General features: G+C 42.6%; 1 protein-coding gene across 8 annotated transcripts; it reads right to left on the bottom strand.

Annotated features, from left to right (window-relative positions):
* Nucleotides 1-1,909: 1,909 nt before the first annotated feature.
* elk4 (ETS transcription factor ELK4) lies at nt 1,910-20,701 on the bottom strand. Of its 8 annotated transcripts, none has more exons than XR_016487993.1 (7): nt 20,117-20,701; nt 5,616-5,830; nt 3,823-4,557; nt 3,409-3,657; nt 2,961-3,069; nt 2,618-2,743; nt 1,910-2,403 (listed from the first exon to the last, which is right to left on the bottom strand). XR_016487993.1 is itself a non-coding variant. In XM_021569391.3 (6 exons), the coding sequence occupies exons 2-6, from the start codon at nt 5,820-5,822 to the stop codon at nt 2,305-2,307; spliced, it is 1,416 nt and encodes a 471-aa protein (XP_021425066.3). In that variant the 5' UTR covers nt 5,823-5,830; nt 20,117-20,701; the 3' UTR covers nt 1,910-2,304. The 8 variants fall into 8 exon arrangements, 4 of the variants coding, with proteins under 4 accessions (XP_021425066.3, XP_090061891.1, XP_021425065.3 ...); XR_016487995.1 differs by having other exon boundaries at nt 3,409-3,651; XR_002469268.3 differs by having other exon boundaries at nt 5,616-5,833; nt 20,117-20,651.
* Nucleotides 20,702-23,967: the final 3,266 nt, after the last annotated feature.

The following is a 23,967-nucleotide window of genomic DNA, read 5'->3' as shown; positions in this document are numbered from 1 at the left end:
GGCAGGCCTCGCACTGCTTCATATATACTGGCAGGCCTCGCACTGCTTCATATATACTGGCAGGCCTCGCACTGCTTCATATATACTGGCAGGCCTCGCACTGCTTCATATATACTGGCAGGCCTCGCACTGCTTCATATATACTGGCAGGCCTCGCACTGCTTCATATATACTGGCAGGCCTCGCACTGCTTCATATATACTGGCAGGCCTCGCACTGCTTCATATATACTGGCAGGCCTCGCACTGCTTCATATATACTGGCAGGCCTCGCACTGCTTCATATATACTGGCAGGCCTCGCACTGCTTCATATATACTGGCAGGCCTCGCACTGCTTTATATATACTGGCAGGCCTCGCACTGCTTTATATATACTGGCAGGCCTCGCACTGCTTTATATATACTGGCAGGCCTCGCACTGCTTTATATATACTGGCAGGCCTCGCACTGCTTTATATATACTGGCAGGCCTCGCACTGCTTTATATATACTGGCAGGCCTCGCACTGCTTTATATATACAGGTAGGCCTCGCACTGCTTCATGCAGTTGAAGTCGGAAGTTTACATACAGGTTGGAGTCATTAACTCGTTTTTCAACAAACTATAGTTTTGGCAAGTCGGTTAGGACAAGTCATTTTTTCCAGCAATTGTTTACAGACAGTGACTTATAAGTGAAATAATCTATCACAATTCCAGTGGGTCAGAGAATTACATACACTAAGTTGACTGTGCCTCGAAACAGCTTGGAAAATTCCAGAAAATGATGTCATGGCTTTAGAAGCTTCTGATAGGCTAATTGACATAATTTGAGTCAATTGGATGTATTTCAAGGCCTACCTTCAAACTCAGTGACTCTTTGCTTGACATCTTGGGAAAATCTAAAGAAATCAGCAAATAGAACTGTTTGGCCATAATAACCATCATTATGTTTGGAGGAAAAAGGGAGAGGCTTGCTAGCCGAAGAACACCATCCCAACCGTGAAGCACGGGGGTGGCAGCATCATGTTGTGGGGGTGCTTTACTGCAGGAGGGACTGGTGCACTTCACAAAATAGATGGCATCATGAGGTACGAAAATTATGTGGATAAATTGAAGCAACATCTCAGGAAGTTAAAGCTTGGTCGCAAATGGGTCTTCCAAATGAACAAAGACCCCAAGCATACTTCCAAAGTTGTGGCAAAATGGCTTAAGGACAAAGTCGAGGTATTGGAGTGGCCATCAAAACCCTGACCTCAATCCCGCAGAAATATTGTGGGCAGAACTGAAAAAGCGTGTACGAGCAAGGAGGCCTACAAACCAGACTCAGTTACACCAGCTCTGTCAGGAGGAATGGGCCAAAATTCCCCCAACTTATTGTGGGAAGCTTGTGGAAGTCTACCCGAAACGTTTGACCCAAGTTAAACAATTTAAAGGCAATGCTACCAAATACTAATTGAGTGTATGTAAACTTCTGACCCACTGGGAATATGATGAAAGAAATAAAAAGCAGAAATAAATCTCTTATTCTGACATTTCACATTCTTACAATAAAGTGGTGATCCTAACTGACCTAAGACAGAGAATTTTTGCTAGGATTAAATGCCAGGAATTGTGAAACTTAGTTCAAATGTATTTGGCTAAGGTATGTAAACTTCTGACTTCAACTGTATATACTGGCATGTAGATGAGGGGATTGACAGTTAAGGGAAAAGTAGAGTTGGTGTTGGCAAGCATTTTCCATCTAAGAGAGCCGGTGAGGAGAAACATTAAGGTTAGCTGGTTAAAACACGTTAAAAACATAACTAATAACTGGGAAATGATCCATTAAAAAGCATCTAAAAACTGAGTTGGGAATTGACAACACACCATCAAACAGTTTGTTGTGAAAGTGTGAAGTTCCACAAAAAGAATAGAAGGAAACTATGGAGGTTGAAATAGAAAGAAAAAGGTCTAATCCCTTTGGTCTCAGAGCGGAGACACAATTGGCTGTTCAGGTAAAGTGATGCACATTTCTGACTGGTCAGCATCAAATCACTAGTCTTTGCAGCACTGGTTACCATGGCAATTCCTAAAAATACTTCTTTAGGAGAGGTGTCAATGGAGACCTGAAGATGGCAAGTTAAAAGAACAGGAAGTGTTCAAGGAATCAAGATGTGTGCGTGTTGGAAACCTCTAACCGTCTCAGTCCCTCCTGGCAGTGGATGGTCCTCATTTATCCAAATCATCAACCCCCATGTCTCCTGTGTCTGTTTGGGAGTGTGCGGGTAGAGCAGAAGTAGGGCCTCTGCGTCTGGGGGCTCCACAGGTTCCAAGGGTAAGGTCCCTTATGTCTTATGGGAGTCTGGAGTGAGGGGTCCGGGGGTGTTGGTCCCATCCAGACTGTGTGTGGGGATATGGAAATGAGGGGTGAGCACTGAGGGGAACTGGAAGAGAACACAAGAGAACACAGAATAACTTCAATGGGTCATATAGAGCAGAATTTGGGTCAAAAATAGATACAGTATAGAGCAGAGACACAGAGACAGAACAGGCTCGAGCAGGAACCAATGAGGACAGAAAGCGTGATGAGAGAAAGACACTGAAGTGCAGAAAGGGATGAGAGAGGATTGCGACGAGAGAGAGGGGGTGTGTTCTGACCTGGAACAGGGTGTGTGCTCCCTGCTGGCGGCGGGTGGCAGGGCTGAGGGGAGCCACCGGACTGAGCGTGCTCCAGAAGTGGATGTTAGACAGCAGGGGACTGGGGGTCAGCAACAGAGTGGGCGTCTGTAAACACACACACACTAGTAGTTAGGAAAAAGACAGAAACAATGTCAAGAAAAAAACTTAAAACATACTCAAATTGACATTTGGGAATATCTCAAAATTATCACCAATTGGTACAAAAATATTCTCAATGCTGAAATTAGAGCTGTAAGTGATAGTATTTTAATTGAAAACAACTTTCTCTTTTGTATCCATAATGGAGGTTTTGATTGTTTACCAGCAGCCCAAGGCAAAGCCAACCCAGATGAGAAGCTGGCCAGGGGCTGGCTCCAACGGAGCCATCTCATGACCGCAGTAGCATAGATGTTAACCCACAGAGGGAAAATCTGAGAGAATAATGAGACCATTGTCAGGTCCTGCTGATATAATCTAATATTATGATCACAACAGGAACATGTGGTCAAACGGCCAACATCCCATTGACAGGCCAAAGGAATGACAACAGTTGTTGTCTTGACATATCAGTTCAGTCAGAGAGGAAATGTGTTCAATAAAACTACAGCACTGCTGCCATCTGCTGGGGAAAAACTATCAATGACGTTTGTTTACATGTCACATTTACGATTAGGGATGAGGTATCTTCTCCTAATCAAGAATACATCTTAAACAATACTGTGAGTGTGGAGTGTAAAGATTGTGGAAAAATGTGTGTGTGTGTGTCTCACCTGTAGCAGTGCTGGCGTGAGAGAGGCGGTGGGTAGTGAGGGGCTGTAGAGGTTCATAGGTGAAAGGTCAGAGGCAGTGACCACCAGTGTAGGAGTGGAAAGCTCCAGGACTTTAGGAGGCTTGCGGGCCTTGCCCCCTGTGATATGGCCACTCGCACACACCGGAGACAAACTCATCTCCCTATTCCCTCCCTTGTCCCCGTTTCCTCCACATACCTCACCACTTGACACATGGCCAGAACTCTGCACCTGACAGAGAAAGGGAGAGAGAATGAGAAGCACACAGTCAGTTGAATCACAGAAAGCAAAAACATGAATGCTAAATCCATCTTCGTGTTGAGTAATCTACATCTCAGTGGATTGGACAAAGATGGACTCCATGTCGCAGAAGGTGCGTGTGCACATTATTCTTACCGCCTGTATCTGAATCTCTGTCGGTTGTGAGGAGATGGACTCGATGTCACTGTCAATCACCAGCTCCTGGGTGGAGTCCGGCACCATGCTGGGGGAGGGACTCCGAGAGGGCAACTCTGATAAGCTGAAACTATGCAGGATTCGAAGATTCGAGGATTCCAAGGTCTTGGTTTGCTCAAACGCATACACAGCCTGAGGCAGGAGGGTGGAATGTGTCCTCACTACATCATCTATGGGAGGTGGGACTTGGAGAGGGTACAATGGCGGACTGGATGTTTCTATAGTAACCTGAGGTGGTGGAGGGCTTCTCTTGGGAGGGGTGGTCCCAAACTTGATGACTGACGGCGATGGCATTGGCTGAGAGGGTGGGTCTTGGGCCCGGGTATTGGACTTCCTGTCGGCCATCTTCTCTCCGGGGTTCTCCATCTTGATGGACTTGAACAGCTGCCGTCCATTTTGCAGCGAGGTGAGGGTGAACGAGGTGTACAGACCAGAGTGGATGTAGTCATTACGGTTGGACGGTTTAGTACTGGACCCCCGTGTTGCTGTCACACCTTCACTCCTGTCCCCACCCTCATCATCTCTGGATGTGTTGTCCCCCCTCTCTGAGAGGGGCAGGCCACCCCCTGCACCCCCCTCCCCATCGGGCCGAACAGAGGCATCCCCTTTCAGAATGTCTGGGTATGAGACAAAGCGGTACACAAACTTCTGCCCGTTCACCTTCTTAATGATGTTCTACAGGAGAAAACAAGGAGAGGGATGTTACATTGTGGAGAAAAAGTAGACAGCTGAACGAAAGACAGACGCTCTCCTCCCTTTGACTGTCCTTTCTCCCTCTCTTACAAAAACAGCCCACAGAGTAACTTCTGCGTGGGAATGTTCCATCCTTCCTGTCTGTGCCAAACAAACAGCCAATCAGGCCTGTCGTGCTCGGTCTTCAGCTAAACACAACTCACCACCCCACCCACTGACAGATGCAGGCTGTCTTTAGGCCAAACCACAGAGAGAGTGGGCAAGATACACAGCAACCGAGCAGTACTCTGAAGGACTGGTGCTGGGTGGTGACATGTCACAGGAGTGCTTAACCACAAAGAATTCCTTCCCCACAGCTCTACCCAGCCTAGCACTAAACTAAACCTAGGGCCCTATAAAATTCGGATTGCTGAGAACGCGGACGGAATCCAGACACTAAAATAGAATTCAACAGTATTCAAAAAATGTACTGAACTTACAAGGAAATCAACTAAATGTGTTGAACTTATAACTTCCTGAAGAGGCAACGCGGGAATGCCCGTCTGTGTGCGTGTTTGTCTACCACTGTGTAGCTGTTAGCGATGATGCTAATGATAACAGTCTACTGATAGGTGGAAAGGCATTCCCAAAAACATTCTATTAAATGTTAACTACAAAGTAACCTATGCCTACATAGCAGAATTATTATTTGCATCAATCCAGTTGCGATTTATTTAGCAAACATATATGCGCTACAGAAACACTGCCAACCAAACAAGTCTCTTGCTGGTGTGTACTTGAATTAAAGGGTATCTACACCCAAACATGAAAATGTCTTAGTGGTCTCCTGATGTGGTTTAAGCATTGTTGTAGACTTAGAAAAACAACAAAGTTGGGTGTTCTATTTAAAAAGTGTAAATGAGAAGTCAGAAACCTGGACAAATCTGAAACTAAACGGAAAAATAAAACCGATTTTATAGGGCTCTATGAACCCCGGCCTCATTTTCTCAACTTGCCTCATCGATGGGCCCCTTGTCTATGCTAATGTGAGGTGTGTGTACCTTGTCATAGTAGTATCTCAGGGCTCTGCTAAGCTTGTCGTAGTTCATGTTGGGTTTGTTCTTCCTGGCGCCCCACAGCTTGGCCACCTCCTCCGCCTGCAGCAGCTTGAACTCGCCCTCCTCATTGGTCCAGCAGATCAGCTGATCATTGGTGGGGTCCAATAGGAGCTGGAGCAAGAACTGCCACAGGGTCACAGAGCTGTCCATGCTCCCCGCTACTGAGAAAAAGAGATCAGACATGCAGTGTCACCAACAGACAGTTATCAAACTGTTGAACTGCGACTACTCATAGCCTGATAGAGACCCCGATTCAGAATCTGCAGCCTCAGTCAACAAGCCTCACATACCTGCCTTTTTCTGCACTCAACGTGAAAGCAAAAAATTATAATTGGCACCAATGCTATCAGACATCAATATAAGTGCCAGCATTTTCTAATCATCTAATAAAAAGTTTCTGTTTGGAATTCAAGGTGATTTGAAGATCAGTGTTTCAGCACAGCCTAGTGCCTTGGTCAGGCCTTTCATCTCAAACGTTCTTAAAACAGTGTTTTTTTTTAATTCAGTCAGTCGTAACGACGACAAGCTGTTTTCTAAAAAAACGTTTGGAGAAATGGTGTACACATTCCTTAATTTGCTCCAAGACCTCTCCATCACGGTTGACAACTCCACGATGTCCAAAGTGCAAATAACCTTGGCGTGACCCTGGACAATAGCCTGTAGTTCTCTACAAACATCAATGCAGTGACTCACTCCTGCAGGTTCATGAGTTCGACTCAAACTCACACGAGGAGCAGAGCAGGTCCATTTCCAGGCTCTTTTCATCTCCCTACTAGACTACTGCAACTCGCTGTTGGCTGGGCTCCCTGCTTGTGCCATTCAACTTATCCAGAACACTGCAGCCCGCCTGGTGTTCCACCTTCTCAAGTTCTCCCATGTCAACCTGCTCCTCCACTGGCATTCAGTCGAAGCTCGCATCCACTACAAGACCTTGAACACTTGACGTGCCCCAGCCCACCGAAACATTTTTGACTTGTAGAGGTGCAGATGACACTTGGAGGACAACAAAGGAGCAGGGAGCTTTGTGCTGTAGTCCTCAGCTGTGAACTTGACAGTGAGCGAACACACAGGCTTTGAGAGGAGAGCTCTACTGTATAAATGTCATATATAGGAAGTAAGGGGGATGCTACTCCAGTCCAGGCCCATTAAATGGCAAGGTGGAGCCCACACCTATCCTGTCCCTTAAGATACCACAGGGATAGGGACAGGATTAGGTTTGTTTTCAAACTCAGGAACAGCATTAGATTTTCAAATGAAAAGTAATTGACAAGGAAAGCTCAAAACTGATTTCAATTGATTGATTGGGCCTATAAATGCTAAACAGGAAAATTATACATTAATCATGAATAGCTTAAAGAGTAACTACATTAAAAAAAACAAATCCATTTGTAACTGGCCTATCTGGCATCGATATGAGTCAGAAACAGTTATTCTTCTTTCATATTTGACAAAAAAAAAAGTCAGTCTTGCCTAAAACGGATCTTGGAACATCCGTGCGTCACAACGGGTAATTTTATTTATTTATTTAACCAGTTAAGAACAAATTCTTATTTTCAATGACGGCCTAGGAACAGTGAGTTAACTGCCTGTTCAGGGGCAGAACGACAGATTTGTACCTTGTCAGTTCGGGGGTCTGAACTTGCAACCTTCTGGTTACTAGTCCAACGCTCTACAAGGCTACCCTGCCGCCCCAAATGAAGGTTGGGTTTTGATTTGACGATGTACACTTGCACTTTAACATGGGGTGAGCAGTTGAGGTGATGGTGCTCGATCCAATAGCATAGACAGAGACAGGTCTACCCAGCAGAACGACTTTGTTTACATAAGACAACACACGTTGCATTGTTCTACTTCAGAAATACTGCACAAAACACCTTTAGATATAAAATTGCGCAACCAAAACATACTCTGCAAAAACGTTAAAATTACAAACTTCTTGAGTTAACATTCTGGGAATTTTGAGGAAGTGAAATGTGCTTCTGCAGAATCGGTCAGGAAACACACCTCCAAGACTGAAATCTTGTTTTTCTAATGAGCAACAGAAATGCCCATGCCAATCAGTGGGTTGATTGGTTTTATAACATCAAAGTAACCTAAAGTGCATTCGGAAGGTATTCAGACCCCTTAACTTTTCCCAGATTTTGTTACATTACAGCCTTATTCTAAAATTGATTTAAAAAAAAAATATATATATATAGTGCCTTGCGAAAGTATTCGGCCCCCTTGAACTTTGCGACCTTTTGCCACATTTCAGGCTTCAAACATAAAGATATAAAACTGTATTTTTTGTGAAGAATCAACAACAAGTGGGACACAATCATGAAGTGGAACGACATTTATTGGATATTTCAAACTTTTTTAACATATCAAAAACTGAAAAATTGGGCGTGCAAAATTATTCAGCCCCCTTAAGTTAATACTTTGTAGCGCCACCTTTTGCTACGATTAGAGCTGTAAGTCGCTTGGGGTATGTCTCTATCAGTTTTGCACATCGAGAGACTGAATTTTTTTCCCATTCCTCCTTGCAAAGCAGCTCGAGCTCAGTGAGGTTGGATGGAGAGCATTTGTGAACAGCAGTTTTCACTTTTTTCCACAGATTCTCGATTGGATTCAGGTCTGGACTTTGACTTGGCCATTCTAACACCTGGATATGTTTATTTTTTAACCATTCCATTGTAGATTTTGCTTTATGTTTTGGATCATTGTCTTGTTGGAAGACACATCTCCGTCCCAGTCTCAGGTCTTTTGCAGACTCCATCAGGTTTTCTTCCAGAATGGTCCTGTATTTGGCTCCATCCATCTTCCCATCAATTTTAACCATCTTCCCTGTCCCTGCTGAAGAAAAGCAGGCCCAAACCATGATGCTGCCACCACCATGTTTGACAGTGGGGATGGTGTGTTCAGGGTGATGAGCTGTGTTGCTTTTAAGCCAAACATAACGTCTTGCATTGTTGCCAAAAAGTTCCATTTTGGTTTCATCTGACCAGAGCACCTTCTTCCACATGTTTGGTGTGTCTCCCAGGTGGCTTGTGGCAAACTTTAAACGACACTTTTTATGGATATCTTTAAGAAATGGCTTTCTTCTTGCCACTCTTCCATAAAGGCCAGATTTGTGCAATATACGACTGATTGTTGTCCTATGGACAGAGTCTCCCACCTCAGCTGTAGATCTCTGCAGTTCATCCAGAGTGATCATGGGCCTCTTGGCTGCATCTCTGATCAGTCTTCTCCTTGTATGAGCTGAAAGTTTAGAGGGACGGCCAGGTCTTGGTAGATTTGCAGTGGTCTGATACTCCTTCCATTTCAATATTATCGCTTGCACAGTGCTCCTTGGGATGTTTAAAGCTTGGGAAATCTTTTTGTATCCAAATCCGGCTTTAAACTTCTTCACAACAGTATCTAGGACCTGCCTGGTGTGTTCCTTGTTCTTCATGATGCTCTCTGCGCTTTTAACGGACCTCTGAGACTATCACAGTGCAGGTGCATTTATACGGAGACTTGATTACACACAGGTGGATTGTATTTATCATCATTAGTCATTTAGGTCAACATTGGATCATTCAGAGATCCTCACTGAACTTCTGGAGAGAGTTTGCTGCACTGAAAGTAAAGGGGCTGAATAATTTTGCACGCCCAATTTTTCAGTTTTTGATTTGTTAAAAAAGTTTGAAATATCCAATAAATGTCGTTCCACTTCATGATTATGTCCCACTTGTTGTTGATTCTTCACAAAAGAATACAGTTTTATATCTTAATGTTTGAAGCCTGAAATGTGGCAAAAGGTTGCAAAGTTCAAGGGGGCCGAATACTTTCGCAAGGCACTGTATATATATATTTTTAAACTCAATCTACACACAATAATGAAAGTGAAGTTTTTTTTGTTGCAAATGTATAAAATAAAAAACTGATACCTTAATTAAATAAGTATTCAGACCCTATGAGACTCGAAATTGAACTTAGGTGCATCCGTTCACCTTTGATGTTTCTAAAACTTGATTGGAGTCCACCTGTGTTAAATTCAATTGATTGGACATGACTTGGAAAGGTCCCACGGTTGATAGTAGAGGTCGACCGATTATGATTTTTCGATACCGATTATTGGAGGACCCAAAAAAGCCTATACCGATTAAATCAGCAAATTTCATATATATATATATATATATATATAGACAATTACAACAGTACTGAATGAACACTTATTTTAACTTAATACATCAATAAAATCCATTTAGTCTAAAATAATGAAACATGTTCAATTTGGATTAAATAATGCAAAAACAAAGTGTTGGAGAATAAAGTAAAAGTGCAATATGTGCCATGTAAAAAAGCTAACGTTTAAGTTCCTTGCTCAGAACATGAGAACATATGAAATGAAAGCTGGTGATTCCTTTTAACATGAGTCTTCAATATTCCCAGGTAAGAAGTTTTAGGTTGTAGTTATTATAGGACTATTTCTCTCTTTATCATTTGTATTTCATATACCTTTGACTATTGGATGTTCTAATAGGTACTTTAGTATTGCCAGCCTAATCTCGGGAGTTGAAAAGCTTGAAGTCATAAACAGCGCAATGCTTGAAGCAGAGCGAAGAGCTGCTGGCAAACGCAATAAAGTGCTGTTTGAATTAATGCTTACGAGCCTGCTGCTGCCTACCACCGCTCAGTCAGACTGCTCTATCAAATCATAGACTTAATTATAATATAGTAAGTAACACACAGAAATACGAGCCTTAGGTCACTAATATGGTCAAATCCGGAAACTATCATTGTGGCATCCATAAGTCTAAATATTGCTGTTACATTGCACAACCTTCAATGTTATGTCATAATTACTTAAGATTCTGGCAAATTAGTTCGCAACGAGCCATGCGGCCCACAATGTTGCATATACCCTGACACTGCGTGCAATGAACGCAAGAGAAGTGACAATTTCCCTAATTTAATATTGCCTACTAACATGAATTTATCTTAACTAAATATGCAGGTTTAAAACAATATACTTCTGTGTATTCATTTTAAGAAAGGCATTGATGTTTATGGTTAGGTACATTCGTGCCACGATTGCGCTTTTTCACAAATGCGCTTTTGTTAAATCATCCCCCGCTTGGCGAAGTTGGCTGTCTTTGTTTGGAAGAAATGGTCTCCACACAGTTCACAACGAGCTAGGCTGCCCAAACTGCTGCATATACCCTGACTCTGTTGCACAGAACGCAAGAGAAGTGACAATTTCCCTAGTTAACTTCTTTAGGGGGTGTGGGACGGTAGCGTCCCACCTGGCCAAATTCTAGTGAAATTGCAGAGCGCCAAATTCAAAAACAGAAATACTCATTATAAAAATTCATAAAACATACAAGTGTTGTACATTGGTTTAAAGATTAACTTATTGTTAATCCAACCACGGTGTCAGATTTGAAAAAGGCTTTAACAGTAAAACGCATACCATGCGATTAGCTGAGAGTTACCAGCAAAGTAGAGGAGTTACAAGTCAGAAATAGCGATAGAATTAATCACTTACCTTTGATGATCTTCATATGGTTGCACTCACAAGACTCCCATTTACTCAATAAATGTTTGTTTTGTTCGATAAAGTCCCTCTTTTTATCAAAAAACCTCCGCTTTGTTTGCGCATTTTGTTCATTAATCCACGGGCTCAAAGGCAGTCACAACAGGTAGACAAAAAAATCCGAAAAGTATCAGTAAAGTTCGTAGAAACATGTCAAACAATGTTTATAATCAATCCTCAGGTTGTTTTTAGTCATAATAATGAATAATATTTCAACCAGACAAAAGCTTCATCAATATAAAAGGAAAACAAGGCACGCTCTCGGTCGTGCACATGAAAAACCTCTGGGACACTGCATTGTCCACTCATTCAGAGTGGTCTGACTCCCTAATTTTTCAGAATACAAGCCTGAAACAATTTCTAAAGACTGTTGACATCTAGTGGAAGCCATAGGAAGTGCAAATCGAGTCCTACGTGAATGGAATCTGTATAGGCAGTAAATGAAAAACTAAAAACATTCTTCAAATCCCACTTCCTGGATGGATTTTTCTCAAGTTTTCGCCTGCCACTTCAGTTCTGTTGTACTCACATACATTATTTTAACAGTTTTAGAAACTTTGGAGTGTTTTCTATTCAAATCTACTAATTATATGCATATCCTAGCTTCTGGGCCTGAGTAGCAGGCAGTTTACTTTGGGCACGCTTTTCACCCGGAGGTGAAAATAGTGCCCCCTACCCTATTGAGGTTTAAATAAATTCATGTTAGCAGGCAATATTAAACAAAATATGCAGGTTTAAAAATATATACTTATGTATTGATTTTAAGAAAGGCGTTGGATGTTTATGGTTAGGTACACATTGGTGCAACGACAGTACTTTTTTCACAAATGCGCTTGTTAAATCACCCGTTTGGCGAAGTAGGCTGTGATTCAATGACAAATTAACAGGCACCGCATCGATTATATGCAACGCAGGACAAGCTAGATAAACTACTAATATCATCAACCATGTGTAGTTAACTAGTGATTATGTTAAGATTGATTGTTTTTTATAAGATACGTTTAATGCTAGCTAGCACACCTTACCTTGGCTCTTTGCTGCACTCGCATAACAGATAGTCAGCCTGCCACGCAGTCTCCTCATGGAGTGCAATGTAATCGGCCATGATCGGTGTCCAAAAATGCAGATTACCAATTGTTATGAAAACTTGAAATCGGCCCTAATTAATCGGCCATTTAGATTAATAGGTCGACCTCTAGTTGATAGTACATGTCAGAGCAAAAACCAAGCCATGAGGTTGAAGGAAGTGTCCGTAGAGCTCCGAGACAGGATTGTGTCGAGGCACAGATCTGGGGAAGGGTACTAAAAAAATGTCTGCAGCATTGAAGGTCCCCAAGAACACAGAGGCCTCCATCATTCTTAAAGGGAGCAGTTTGGAACCACCAAGACTCTTCCTAAAGCTGGCCGCCCGTCCAAACTGTGCAATTCGGGTAAAAAGGGCCTTGGTCAGGGAGATGACCGAGAACCTGATGGTCACGCTGACACAGCTCCAGAGTTCCTCTGTGGGAGAACACCACTCCTCCAATCAGGCTTTTATGGTAGAGTGGCCAGACAGATGCCACTCCTCAGTAAAAGGCATGACAGCCCACATGGAGTTTGCCAAAAGGCACCCAAAAGACTCTCAGACCATGAGTAACAGAATCCTCAGTTCTGATGAAACCAAGACTGAACTATTTGGCCTGAATGCCAAGTGTCACATCTGGAGGAAACCAGGCACCATCCCTACAGTGAAGCATGGTGGTGGCAGCATCATGCTGTGGCAATGTTTTTCAGCGGCAGGGACTGGGAGACGAGCCAGGATCGATGGAAAGATGAACAAAGCAAAGTACAAAGAGATCATTGATGAAAACCTGCTCCAGAGCGCTCAGGACCTCAGACTGGGGCGAAGATTCACCTTCCAACAGGCCAACAACCCTAAGCACACAGGCAAGACAATGCAGGAGTGGCTTCGGGACAAGTCTCTGAATGTCCTTGAGATGTCCAGCCAGAGCCCGGACTTGAATCTGATCTAACATCTCTGGAGAGACCTGAAAATAGCTGTGCAGCGATGCTCCTCATCCAACCTGAGAGCTTTAGAGGATCTGCAGAGAAGAATGGGAGAAACTCCACAAATATAGGTATAGCAAACTTGTAGCGCCATACCCAAGAAGACTAGAGGCTGTTGCCAATGGGGCTTTAAAAAGTACTGAGTAATCAGAAATGCTATCAGATCCCCAAATGAGTACATTTATAGTAGCAGTCTAAAGTTTGGGCACACCTACTCATTCAAGGGTTTTTCTTTATTTTATATTTTTTTTACAATTTTCTACACTGTAGAATAATAGTGAAGACCTCAAAACTATGGAATACTGTAGTAAAAAAAAAAAGTTAAATCAAAAGATATTTTACATTTGAGATTATGTATGTACGTACATTTGAAGTCAGAAGTTTATGTACACCTTAGCCAAATACATTTAAACTCAGTTTTAAACAATTCCTGACATTTAATCCAAGTAAAAATTCCCTGTCTTAGGTCAGTTAGGATCACCGCTTTATTTTAATTATGTGAAATGTCAGAATAATAGAGAGAATGATTTATTTCACATGCACAGTGGGTCAGAAGTTTACATACTATTTTAATGTATTTGGTAGCATTGCCTTTAAATTGTTTAACTTGGGTCAAACGTTTCAGGTAGCCTTCCACAAGCTTCCCACAATAAGTTGGGTGAATTTTGGCCCATTCCTCCTGACAGAGCTGGTGTAACTGAGTCAGGTTTGTTGGCCTCCTTGCTCGCACAGGCTTTTTCAGTTCTGACTACAAAATGTTCTGTAGGATTGAGGTCAGGGCTTCTAGTTCAGTTGTCTTTAAGACATTTTGCCACAACTTTGGAAGTATGCTTGGTGTCATTGTCCATTTGGAAGACCAATTTGTGACCAAGCTTTATCTTCCTGACTGATGTTTTCAGACGTGGCGTCAATAAATCCACATAATTTTCCTACCTCATGATGCCATCTATTTTGTGATGTGCACCAGTCCCTCCTGCAGCAAAGCACCCCCACATCATGATGCTGCCACCCCCGTGCTTCACGGTTGGGATGGTGTTCTTCAGCTTGCTATCCTCCCCTTTTTTTCTCCAAACATAATGATGGACATTATGGCCAAACAATTATATTTTTGTTTCATCAGACCAGAGGACATTTCTCCTAAAAGTATGATCTTTGTCCCCATGTGCAGTTGCAAACCGTAGTCTGGCTTTTTTATGCCGGTTTTGGAGCAGTGGCTTTGTTCTTGCTGAGCGGCCTCGGTACATCCCAACATCACACCTGCAGGACAGATACAGGATGGCAACAACAACTGCCTGAGTTACACCAGGAATGCACAATCCATCCATCAGTGCTCAGACTGTCCGCAATAGGCCGAGAGAGGCTGGACTGAGGGAATGTAGGCCTGTTGTAAGGCAGATCCTCACCAGACATCACCGGCAACAACGTCACCTATGGGCACAAACCCACCATCGCTGGACCAGACAGGGCTGGCAAAAAGTGCTCTTCACTGACGAGTCACGGTTTTATCTCACCAGGGGTAATGGTCGGATTCGCATTTATTGTCGAAGGAATGAGCGCTACACCGAGGCCTGTACTCTAGAGCGGGATCGATTTGGAGGTGGAGGGTCCGTCATGGTCTGGGGGCGGTGTGTCACAGCATCATCAGACTGCCTGCAATGACAACAAGCTCAATCTCAACACTGTGCGTTACAGGAAAGACATCCGCCTTCCTCATGTGGTACTCTTCCTGCAGGCTCATCCTTACATGGCCCTCCAGCATGACAATGTCACCAGCCATACTGCTCGTTCTGTGCGTGATTTCCTGCAAGACAGGAATGTCAGTGTTCTGCCATGGCCAGCGAAGAGCCTAGATCTCAATCCCATTGAGCACGTCTGGGACCTGTTGGATCGGAGGGTGAGGGCTAGGGCCATTCCCCCCAGAAATATCTGGGAACTTGCAGGTGCCTTGGTGGAAGAGTGGGGTAACATCTCACAGCAAGAACTGGCAAATCTGGTGCAGTCCATGAGGAGATGCACTGCCGTACTTAATGCGGCACACCAGATACTGGTGACCACACCAGATACTGACTGTTACTTTTGATTTTGACCACCCCTTGTTCAGGGACACAATTTCTGTTAGTCACGTCTGTGGAACTTGTTCAGTTTATGTCTCAGTTTTTGAATCTTATGTTCATACAAATATTTACACGTTAAGTTTGCGGAAAATAAACGCAGTTGACAGTGGGAGGACGTTTAGCATTAGTTCCTTTCACCTCTATAGTGGCATCCAGCTTAAGCAAGGCCCAGCTCCACTGTTTAACAAGAAACACCTCATTTTCACCCCCCCACCCCACCCAAACTTTTCTGATCGGATCTACACGAATCATGAAGGTCACCTATTTTGGATTCAAAATGGCGAATTTTGTCGAAGGATGACAAGTTTGTAACCCAGCAAAATACTATGCCATTAAAGCTCAAACTACGCTGAACAGCACTATCACAATAACTGTGTATTCTTGGCGGCATAAGAGTGGACATTATGGGCATAGTTTTAGTTTGACTGTTTATTGGCCTAACATGCTGACCACACCACTCGCGTTGCAAAATAAAATGTACACATACATGTTATTCAATCATTGCCCCCAAACTCCTCGTGAGCGTCTGCATGCCCAGGCCCTGAAACAGAAATTGCTTATATTTGTGACGCTCAACGTGCTGCATATCGGGCCTCTCCCATCTCCTCATTGGTTTTTAGGAGCATATACCCACGTGGGTGATTGAAAGATGAACTTAGGTCCACACTCCGGTAGGTTGTAGTAATGCTGTAAAGTTGGTTGCCAACCGCCTTATAAAGTCCAAAGAAGAAAGGCGCCTTAAGGAAGGAGAGATGACGAGAAACACATTTGGTTTACTGTTTTATCTGTGGATTAATTGTCTGAGTTAAGGACCTTGTGCATTTCAGGTAAAATAACAACACAATGTTTACTTGGGCTCCAGAGTGGCGCAGCGGTCTAATGCACTGCATCTCAGTGCAAGAGGCATCACTACAGTCCCTGGTTCGAATCGAGGCTGAATCACATCTGGCCGTGATTGGGAGTCCCATAGGGCAGCGCACAATTGGCCCAGCATCGTCCGGGTTTGGCCGTCATTGTAAATAAGAATTTGTTCTTAACTGACTTGGCTAGTTAAATAAAGGTTAAATAAAAAAATAAAAAATTATATACCAGGACAAATTAGCTAGCAACAGCAAGCTAGCTAAATTGCCATACATGTGTAATGCTTTTTGACCTGTCCCCAAATTAATACATTTGGTTCTGAGTTTGTTTTGATATTTCTACCTGTGTCATGATTGCTTCTGGTGTGGGTGAACATTCACGCGCGTCCAGTTCGGTCAGCATGTGGAACGAACTGCAAAAATCACTGAAGCTGGAGACTCATATCTCCCTCACTAGCTTTAAGCACCAGCTGTCAGAGCAGCTCACAGATCACTGCACCTGTACATAGCCCATTTGTAAACAGCCCATCCCATCAACTCCAAAAAGTTCTGGGACACTGTGAAGTCCATGGAGAACAAGAGCACCTCCTCCCAGCTGCCCACTGCACTGAGACTAGGTAACATGGTCACCACCGATAAATCCATGATTATCGAAAACTTCAACAAGCATTTCTCAACGGCTGGCCATGCCTTCCGCCTGGCTACTCCAACCTCGGACAACAGCTCCCCCCCCCCCCGCAGCTACTCGCCCAAGCCTCTCCAGGTTCTCCTTTACCCAAATCCAGATAGCAGATGTCCTGAAAGAGCTGCAAAACCTGGACCCGTACAAATCAGCTGGGCTGGACAATCTGGACCCTCTATTCCTGAAACTATCCGCCGCCATTGTCGCAACCCCTATTACCAGCCTGTTCAACCTCTCTTTCATATCGTCTGAGATCCCCAAGGATTGGAAAGCTGCCGCAGTCATCCCCCTCTTCAAAGGGGGCGACACCCTGGACCCAAACTGTTACAGACCTATATCCATCCTGCCCTGCCTATCTAAGGTCTTCGAAAGCCAAGTCAACAAACAGGTCACTGACCATCTTGAATCCCACCGTACCTTCTCCGCTGTGCAATCTGGTTTCCGAGCCGGTCACGGGTGTACCTCAGCCACGCTCAAGGTACTAAACGATATCATAACCGCCATCGATAAAAGACAGTACTGTGCAGCCGTCTTCATAGACCTTGCCAAGGCTTTCGACTCTGTCAATCACCGTATTCTTATCGGCAGACTCAGTAGCCTCGGTTTTTCGGATGACTGCCTTGCCTGGTTCACCAATTACTTTGCAGACAGAGTTCAGTGTGTCAAATCGGAGGGCATGCTGTCCGGTCCTCTGGCAGTCTCTATGGGGGTGCCACAGGGTTCAATTCTCGGGCCGACTCTTTTCTCTGTATATATCAATGATGTTTCTCATGCTGCGGGCGATTCCCTGATCCACCTCTACGCAGACGACACCATTCTATATACTTCCGGCCCGTCCTTGGACACTGTGCTATCTAACCTCCAAACGAGCTTCAATGCCATACAGCACTCCTTCCGTGGCCTCCAACTGCTCTTAAACGCTAGTAAAACCAAATGCATGCTTTTCAACCGTTCGCTGCCTGCACCCGCACGCCTGACCAGCATCACCACCCTGGATGGTTCCGACCTTGAATATGTGGACATCTATAAGTACCTAGGTGTCTGGCTAGACTCTAAACTCTCCTTCCAGACCCATATCAAACATCTCCAATCGAAAATCAAATCAAGAGTCGGCTTTCTATTCCGCAACAAAGCCACCTTCACTCACGCCGCCAAACTTACCCTAGTAAAACTGACTATCCTACCGATCCTCGACTTCGGCGACGTCATCTACAAAATTGCTTCCAACACTCTACTCAACAAACTGGATGCAGTTTATCACAGTGCCATCCGTTTTGTCACTAAAGCACCTTATACCACCCACCACTGCGACTTGTATGCTCTAGTCGGCTGGCCCTCGCTACATATTCGTCGCCAGACCCACTGGCTCCAGGTCATCTACAAGTCCATGCTAGGTAAAGCTCCGCCTTATCTCAGTTCACTGGTTACGATGGCAACACCCATCCGTAGCACGCGCTCCAGCAGGTGTATCTCACTGATCATCCCTAAAGCCAACACCTCATTTGGCCGCCTTTCGTTCCAGTTCTCTGCTGCCTGTGACTGGAACGAATTGCAAAAATCGCTGAAGTTGGAGACTTTTATCTCCCTCACCAACTTCAAACATCTGCTATCTGAGCAGCTAACCGATCGCTGCAGCTGTACATAGTCTATTGGTAAATAGCCCACCCATTTTCACCTACCTCATCCCCATACTGTTTTTATTTATTTATTTTTATTTTTATTTTTCTGCTCTTTTGCACACCAATATCTCTACCTGTACATAACCATCTGATCATTTATCACTCCAGTGTTAATCTGCATAATTGTAATTATTTGCCTACCTTCTCATGCCTTTTGCACACAATGTATATATAGACTCCCCTTTTTTCTACTGTGTTATTGACTTGTTAATTGTTTACTCCATGTGTAACTCTGTGTTGTCTGTTCACACTGCTATGCCTTATCTTGGCCAGGTCGCAGTTGCAAATGAGAACTTGTTCTCAACTAGCCTACCTGGTTAAATAAAGGTGAAATAAATAAAAATAAAATAAAAATCTATCTACCTCATCCCCATACAGTATTTATTTATTTATCTTGCTCCTTTGCACCCCAGTATCTCTACTTGCACATTCATCTTCTGCACATCTACTATTCCAGTGTTTAATTGCTATATTGTAATTACTTCACCACCATGGCCTATTTATTTCCTTATCTCCCTTATCTTACCTCATTTGCACTCACTGTATATAGACTTTTGTTTTATTTTTTTATACTGTATTATTGACTGTAGGTTTTGTTTATTCCATGTGTAACTCTGTTGTTGTGTGTCGAATTGCTGTGCTTTATCTTGGTCAGGTCGCAGTTGCAAATGAGAACTTGTTCTCAACTAGCCTACCTGGTTAAATATGTTTCTTTTCATTTTAAATGTGTCATAAATACCAAAAAGCCTCTTACATCAGAACTGATAAGGAGTATACATTTGTTGCACTCTGCATATATATATTTTTATTCAAGCAAGCAGGCCAGATCAGGTTGTGTAATGAACACTACCTACAGTGTGTGTGTGTGTGTGTGTGTGTGTGTGTGTGTGTGTGTGTGTGTGTGTGTGTGTGTGTAAGAGGCTTAGATGAAAAGTAAATCTGCCCTGACTCATCTATCCCTGACACACCCCCACTCATTCTCACGGTGTAAAACGGTACAGACTGGCTCACAGTGAGGCCACCAAGGGACACAAGATTATAGATATGATTAGAGCGTTTCTGATTATGTAACGAGGACGAAACAGCACTCAGCTAGGACCCACAGAGCAAAGAGCACAGACAGTGATGTCACTTGTAATATATGTTGCAGTTAAGTTGTCGTTTGGCCACCCAAACAATATTATATAACAAAAATCACTAAGATATGGTGTAAAAATGTGATGCATAGTTAGCAGTTAGAAAAAAGTAATGTCAACAACTAACAGTTGGCTAGCTTTAAATCACAGACTCTGTGAAATGGCCATGTTGTAACGTTAGCTAACAGTTAACGCTAGCTGCACGAAATCAACCACTTGTTAGCTTGCCAAATGCTGATATTTTGGCTAGCTATGCATTTACCTAGATTGCAGCTAGTGCAAGTACTTATATCATTAATTTCCCTACGTTGTCACATATCTTACAGTTTAGAGTAACTAGCTATCTAGGTTAACTGCAGTAGCTTACCTTACTAGTCGAGCTCGTTGAAAATTTGAGCCACCCAGAAGTGTCGATACAACTCCCAAAACATGACAGAAAATGAGCTTGCTAGCTGAGTAGCAAATGGCTATCGAGTACGTGAAAACTATAAAATTGCCATATACATTTTTGGAAGGGAAAAATGTGTGCTAATCTTTAAGAACAGGAAATTAAACGCATGCTGAGATCACTTCCCCTTGTTTGCGTTCCATATGCGGGTTGTTTTCTGTCCCCGCTGTGGTTTTGAAGTGTCGTCGCGCCAACCACTTTTACTTTCAGCTACATTTGTCTCGACAAAAATGTTTACAACGATGCTTCACTTTTGCTGTTGATCGAAAAACACGTTACATGTTACATTATAATCTAATATCACAAGTTACATTGTAACAGGCAAGTTTGCAAAGACTTGACTGTTGTTGTCATGCCTCTGCTATGCTCGTCGCGAGAAGCATTCGCGCGTGGGAGGCATGGTGAGAAATATTGCGGCAACAGCTTCTTCTTCTTCTTCGTTGTATGAATTTCCGGGAGACTATATGCTGTGTTGCTTATTGTTGCATTCGCAGGTCGGAGTGCGGATTGCACGTTTAGGTCCCCCCCAAAAAAGGGAATGGGAAAATCTTAAATTGCACCTCCATCTAACCCTTACAAGCATTTCCTACATCCTCACCAAACTACAGATGTCACAAACAACAGGAAAAGTATTTTTCATTTGATCTACCTCTACACTCAACACTAGCCCACTGATCACCCTGTTGAACAGCGCCCTGTTCCAGTGAGAAAGCACGCCACAGTTTGATCCCCGAGCTCTAACAAGACAGACAGGGTATGCTCAGTCTCTCAATTGCCACTGGGTCTACATCTCACCAAACTGCAGGTGTCACAAACACAAGACATAGTTTCTTCATTTGATCTACCTCTACACTCAACACTACTGATTACCCCGTTGAACGGCAGGCACCCTGTTCCAGTGAGCAAAGCATGCCACAAAATGAGCCCCAAGCCAAGTGATGTGAAGCGCTCGCTTCCTCTGGGCGAGGATGCACAAAATAATCTAAACAATTCCACTTCTTAAAACTTTCACAGATTTAACCATTCCCAGTTTGTCCTTTACCCAGCTTGACACAATATATGGGTTGGGCAAAATGCAGGAATCCACTCTTTACAAAAATCTCACTTCCACTGGTCCAACATCTTCTCCGGTAGGATTCACAGGGAAAATATTGGAAGTCTCTACCACACCTGTCGCCACAGGTAGGCCCACTTCATCCTCGTCTGGCTCAACCTCAGAGCTCTCACCACTGCCGACCGACTCCATTTCGAGATCCTCAAGGTTCTCAAGAGAGCATGAATAACTAAAGGTAAGTTTAAATGGTTTCTATTCAGGAGACAAAAGTACATACTCAGGAGTCGAAGGTGTGTACTCAGCAGACCAAGGTCTGAACTTAGCTTCATTCTTACGCTTTTGTGTCATCGCACCTCTTCCAGAAAAACCTTTACATTTTCTAGCTAGCTAGTTATGGTTCCATGAATTTGATTTCCTCAGATTTTACCCATATCTAGCTAACTATCTGGTTGTCTTCAGAGAAAGCTATGAACGAGACTACAGACACAAACTCACTTCCCTTGCAGCAACTGGGTGTGCCCAAATAAGCGCTGAAGGCTATTAGTTTTTTTATGTTTTTTTCTTCTTCTTCTTTTTTTACAAGTTGTAAATTTGTGTTATGTCATTTATTTAATAATTGTGCATTCACAACAACATTTGTAATTTCGTAAATACCAGCATACGACTGGGTAAATACAAATTGTTGATACAAAATATATTCCTTTTGATTTAGAAAGTGAAAGCAGCTCTGGATATTATTTTATGCACAAAACAAATGCATAACAATCACAAGCCTTATAGTGACCTCCGTTTAATGGTATTTCCCAGTTCAAAACGTGAATGCACCCAACTCGTATTTACAACTTAACAACTGGTAATTACCACTTTCCCACTTGGTTATGAACAAAGCATAAAAAAAAGCTTATTTATTTCAGTCTTTCAGGTGTCCCCGTTATCCAGAAACACGAATCCAGGTAGGAGCCACATGTTCTGTTATAAAATAATAGGTTATAATAGGCTCTTTTCTGTTTGATAAGTGAATCCGACATGTAAAATGTGTTTATGCTTACATATGCTTTTGACAGTACAATGTTCAGAGCAGTGCTAAAAGGTCAGAGATCAAACTAAATTCAGGACAACCTGCTCAACAAATACCCCACCTGACCATAGTGTGGCAGCCTGGCACCAAATATTGATTTTATTGATCATCAGGTTTTCAAATGGGGAAAGAATGTACTCAGTGTCTACTGTCCAGAGATGGATTGTATGCTGCCCCAGGAAAAGAAAAGGCTTTTTCTGTACCGTGGAGGTATCTGGGGTGTGGTATTGGAGTGTCTAACTCATACCTCTATTGATCAGATGCTTCAGTGACTGTGGTGAAATTAAATTCAGCTACTATGTTTCATTATCACGAACTAGCCCCAAACAAAGTATACGGTCATAACAAGCATAATGTATGTAAAGGGAACTTGTATGAGACACAGTAATATAGGCTAGTAGGTATATTATACCAAAACGGTGAAATTAATGTAATACTTTAGTAATGTTATGTTAGTTTAGCTTAGTCTGCGAGAGTGTGTTACCTGTGCAGTTCACAGTATTGAGGGCACTAGATGAAGAATTATTAATAGAATAGTCATGCCAGATTGGAATTGCTGCATGACTGTAGCCACTGATATTTACCAGATCAACAAAAAAATACTAGTTTACTATAGAATACTACAGTACCTACTGTAGAATTCTTTAGTAAACTGTAGAATCCTATACTCTACACTGTAGTATCCCTCGATCGTGTAGTGCTTACTGTAGGCTTTTGTAGTATACTGTAGAAAACTTTACTACACACTATACTATCCCTTGATCAAGTGTAATACTTACTTGAGAATTTTCTAGTATACTGTGGTAGAAAGAATATACCTATGGTGCCTTTATTATGTCATGAGACATTTTTACATCATGTGTGTTTCCGATCAAATAGCCTAAATGGCGCCATAGCTAATACAAATTGCTTCGATGTAAATATGAAATAAAATGTTAACAAACACACCATATCTCATAGTTCTATTACATTACATATTAGAGTCATTAGACGAAGGAGTCTTCTGTATGGGGGAGTTTTGTTAAGCACTCTGAAGCTCGGTCTGAACATTAACATGCATTGCTTCAGCCACGGTTTGGAAGCAGAAGCACCTTATCTTTCATATCAGTGAGAAACAATAATAAATACACTTTCAATTGATACTCACCTTTAAAATATTGGTGTTAGTGTTCCCACACACCCATTTCTCCATGTTACAGCACGTGTTTAGGGAAGGCAGAGTGACCCCCTGTGCTAATTAGTTATCTAACACTAATGAACGCAACAAATAAAATAAAAAACAGAAATATACAAACAAGAGTACATAAACTTAACAGACAGGGGTATTACATATCAAGATTCATTTTCCATTTGTTAAATACTTTTATGGTGCGTATTGATTTTTTGTTTTTACATTCACTGATCATTTCAAAATAATATTTACATTCTATCTTAAATAATGTGAAGAGGGGTTTGTTCTCTGCCCACTTCATTTTATGGACAAATAATCTTCCATGAAAGATAAACACATTAACAATGAAAGTTAAATCAGGGTCCATATCATTTGGTTCAAAATAAAACATAATATCAGAGTCTTTCAAATTAACATTAATAGTCTCTTTTAAAATAAAATCTTCTAACTCACACCAAAATCTTCTG

Source organism: Oncorhynchus mykiss, chromosome 17, assembly GCF_057628025.1.
Source record: "Oncorhynchus mykiss isolate SJ-2025 chromosome 17, ASM5762802v1, whole genome shotgun sequence".
In the NCBI taxonomy this organism is placed as follows: domain Eukaryota; kingdom Metazoa; phylum Chordata; class Actinopteri; order Salmoniformes; family Salmonidae; genus Oncorhynchus; species Oncorhynchus mykiss.
The sequence above is the reverse complement of the archived record's forward strand: the minus strand, read 5'-3'. Positions and strand labels throughout refer to the sequence as shown.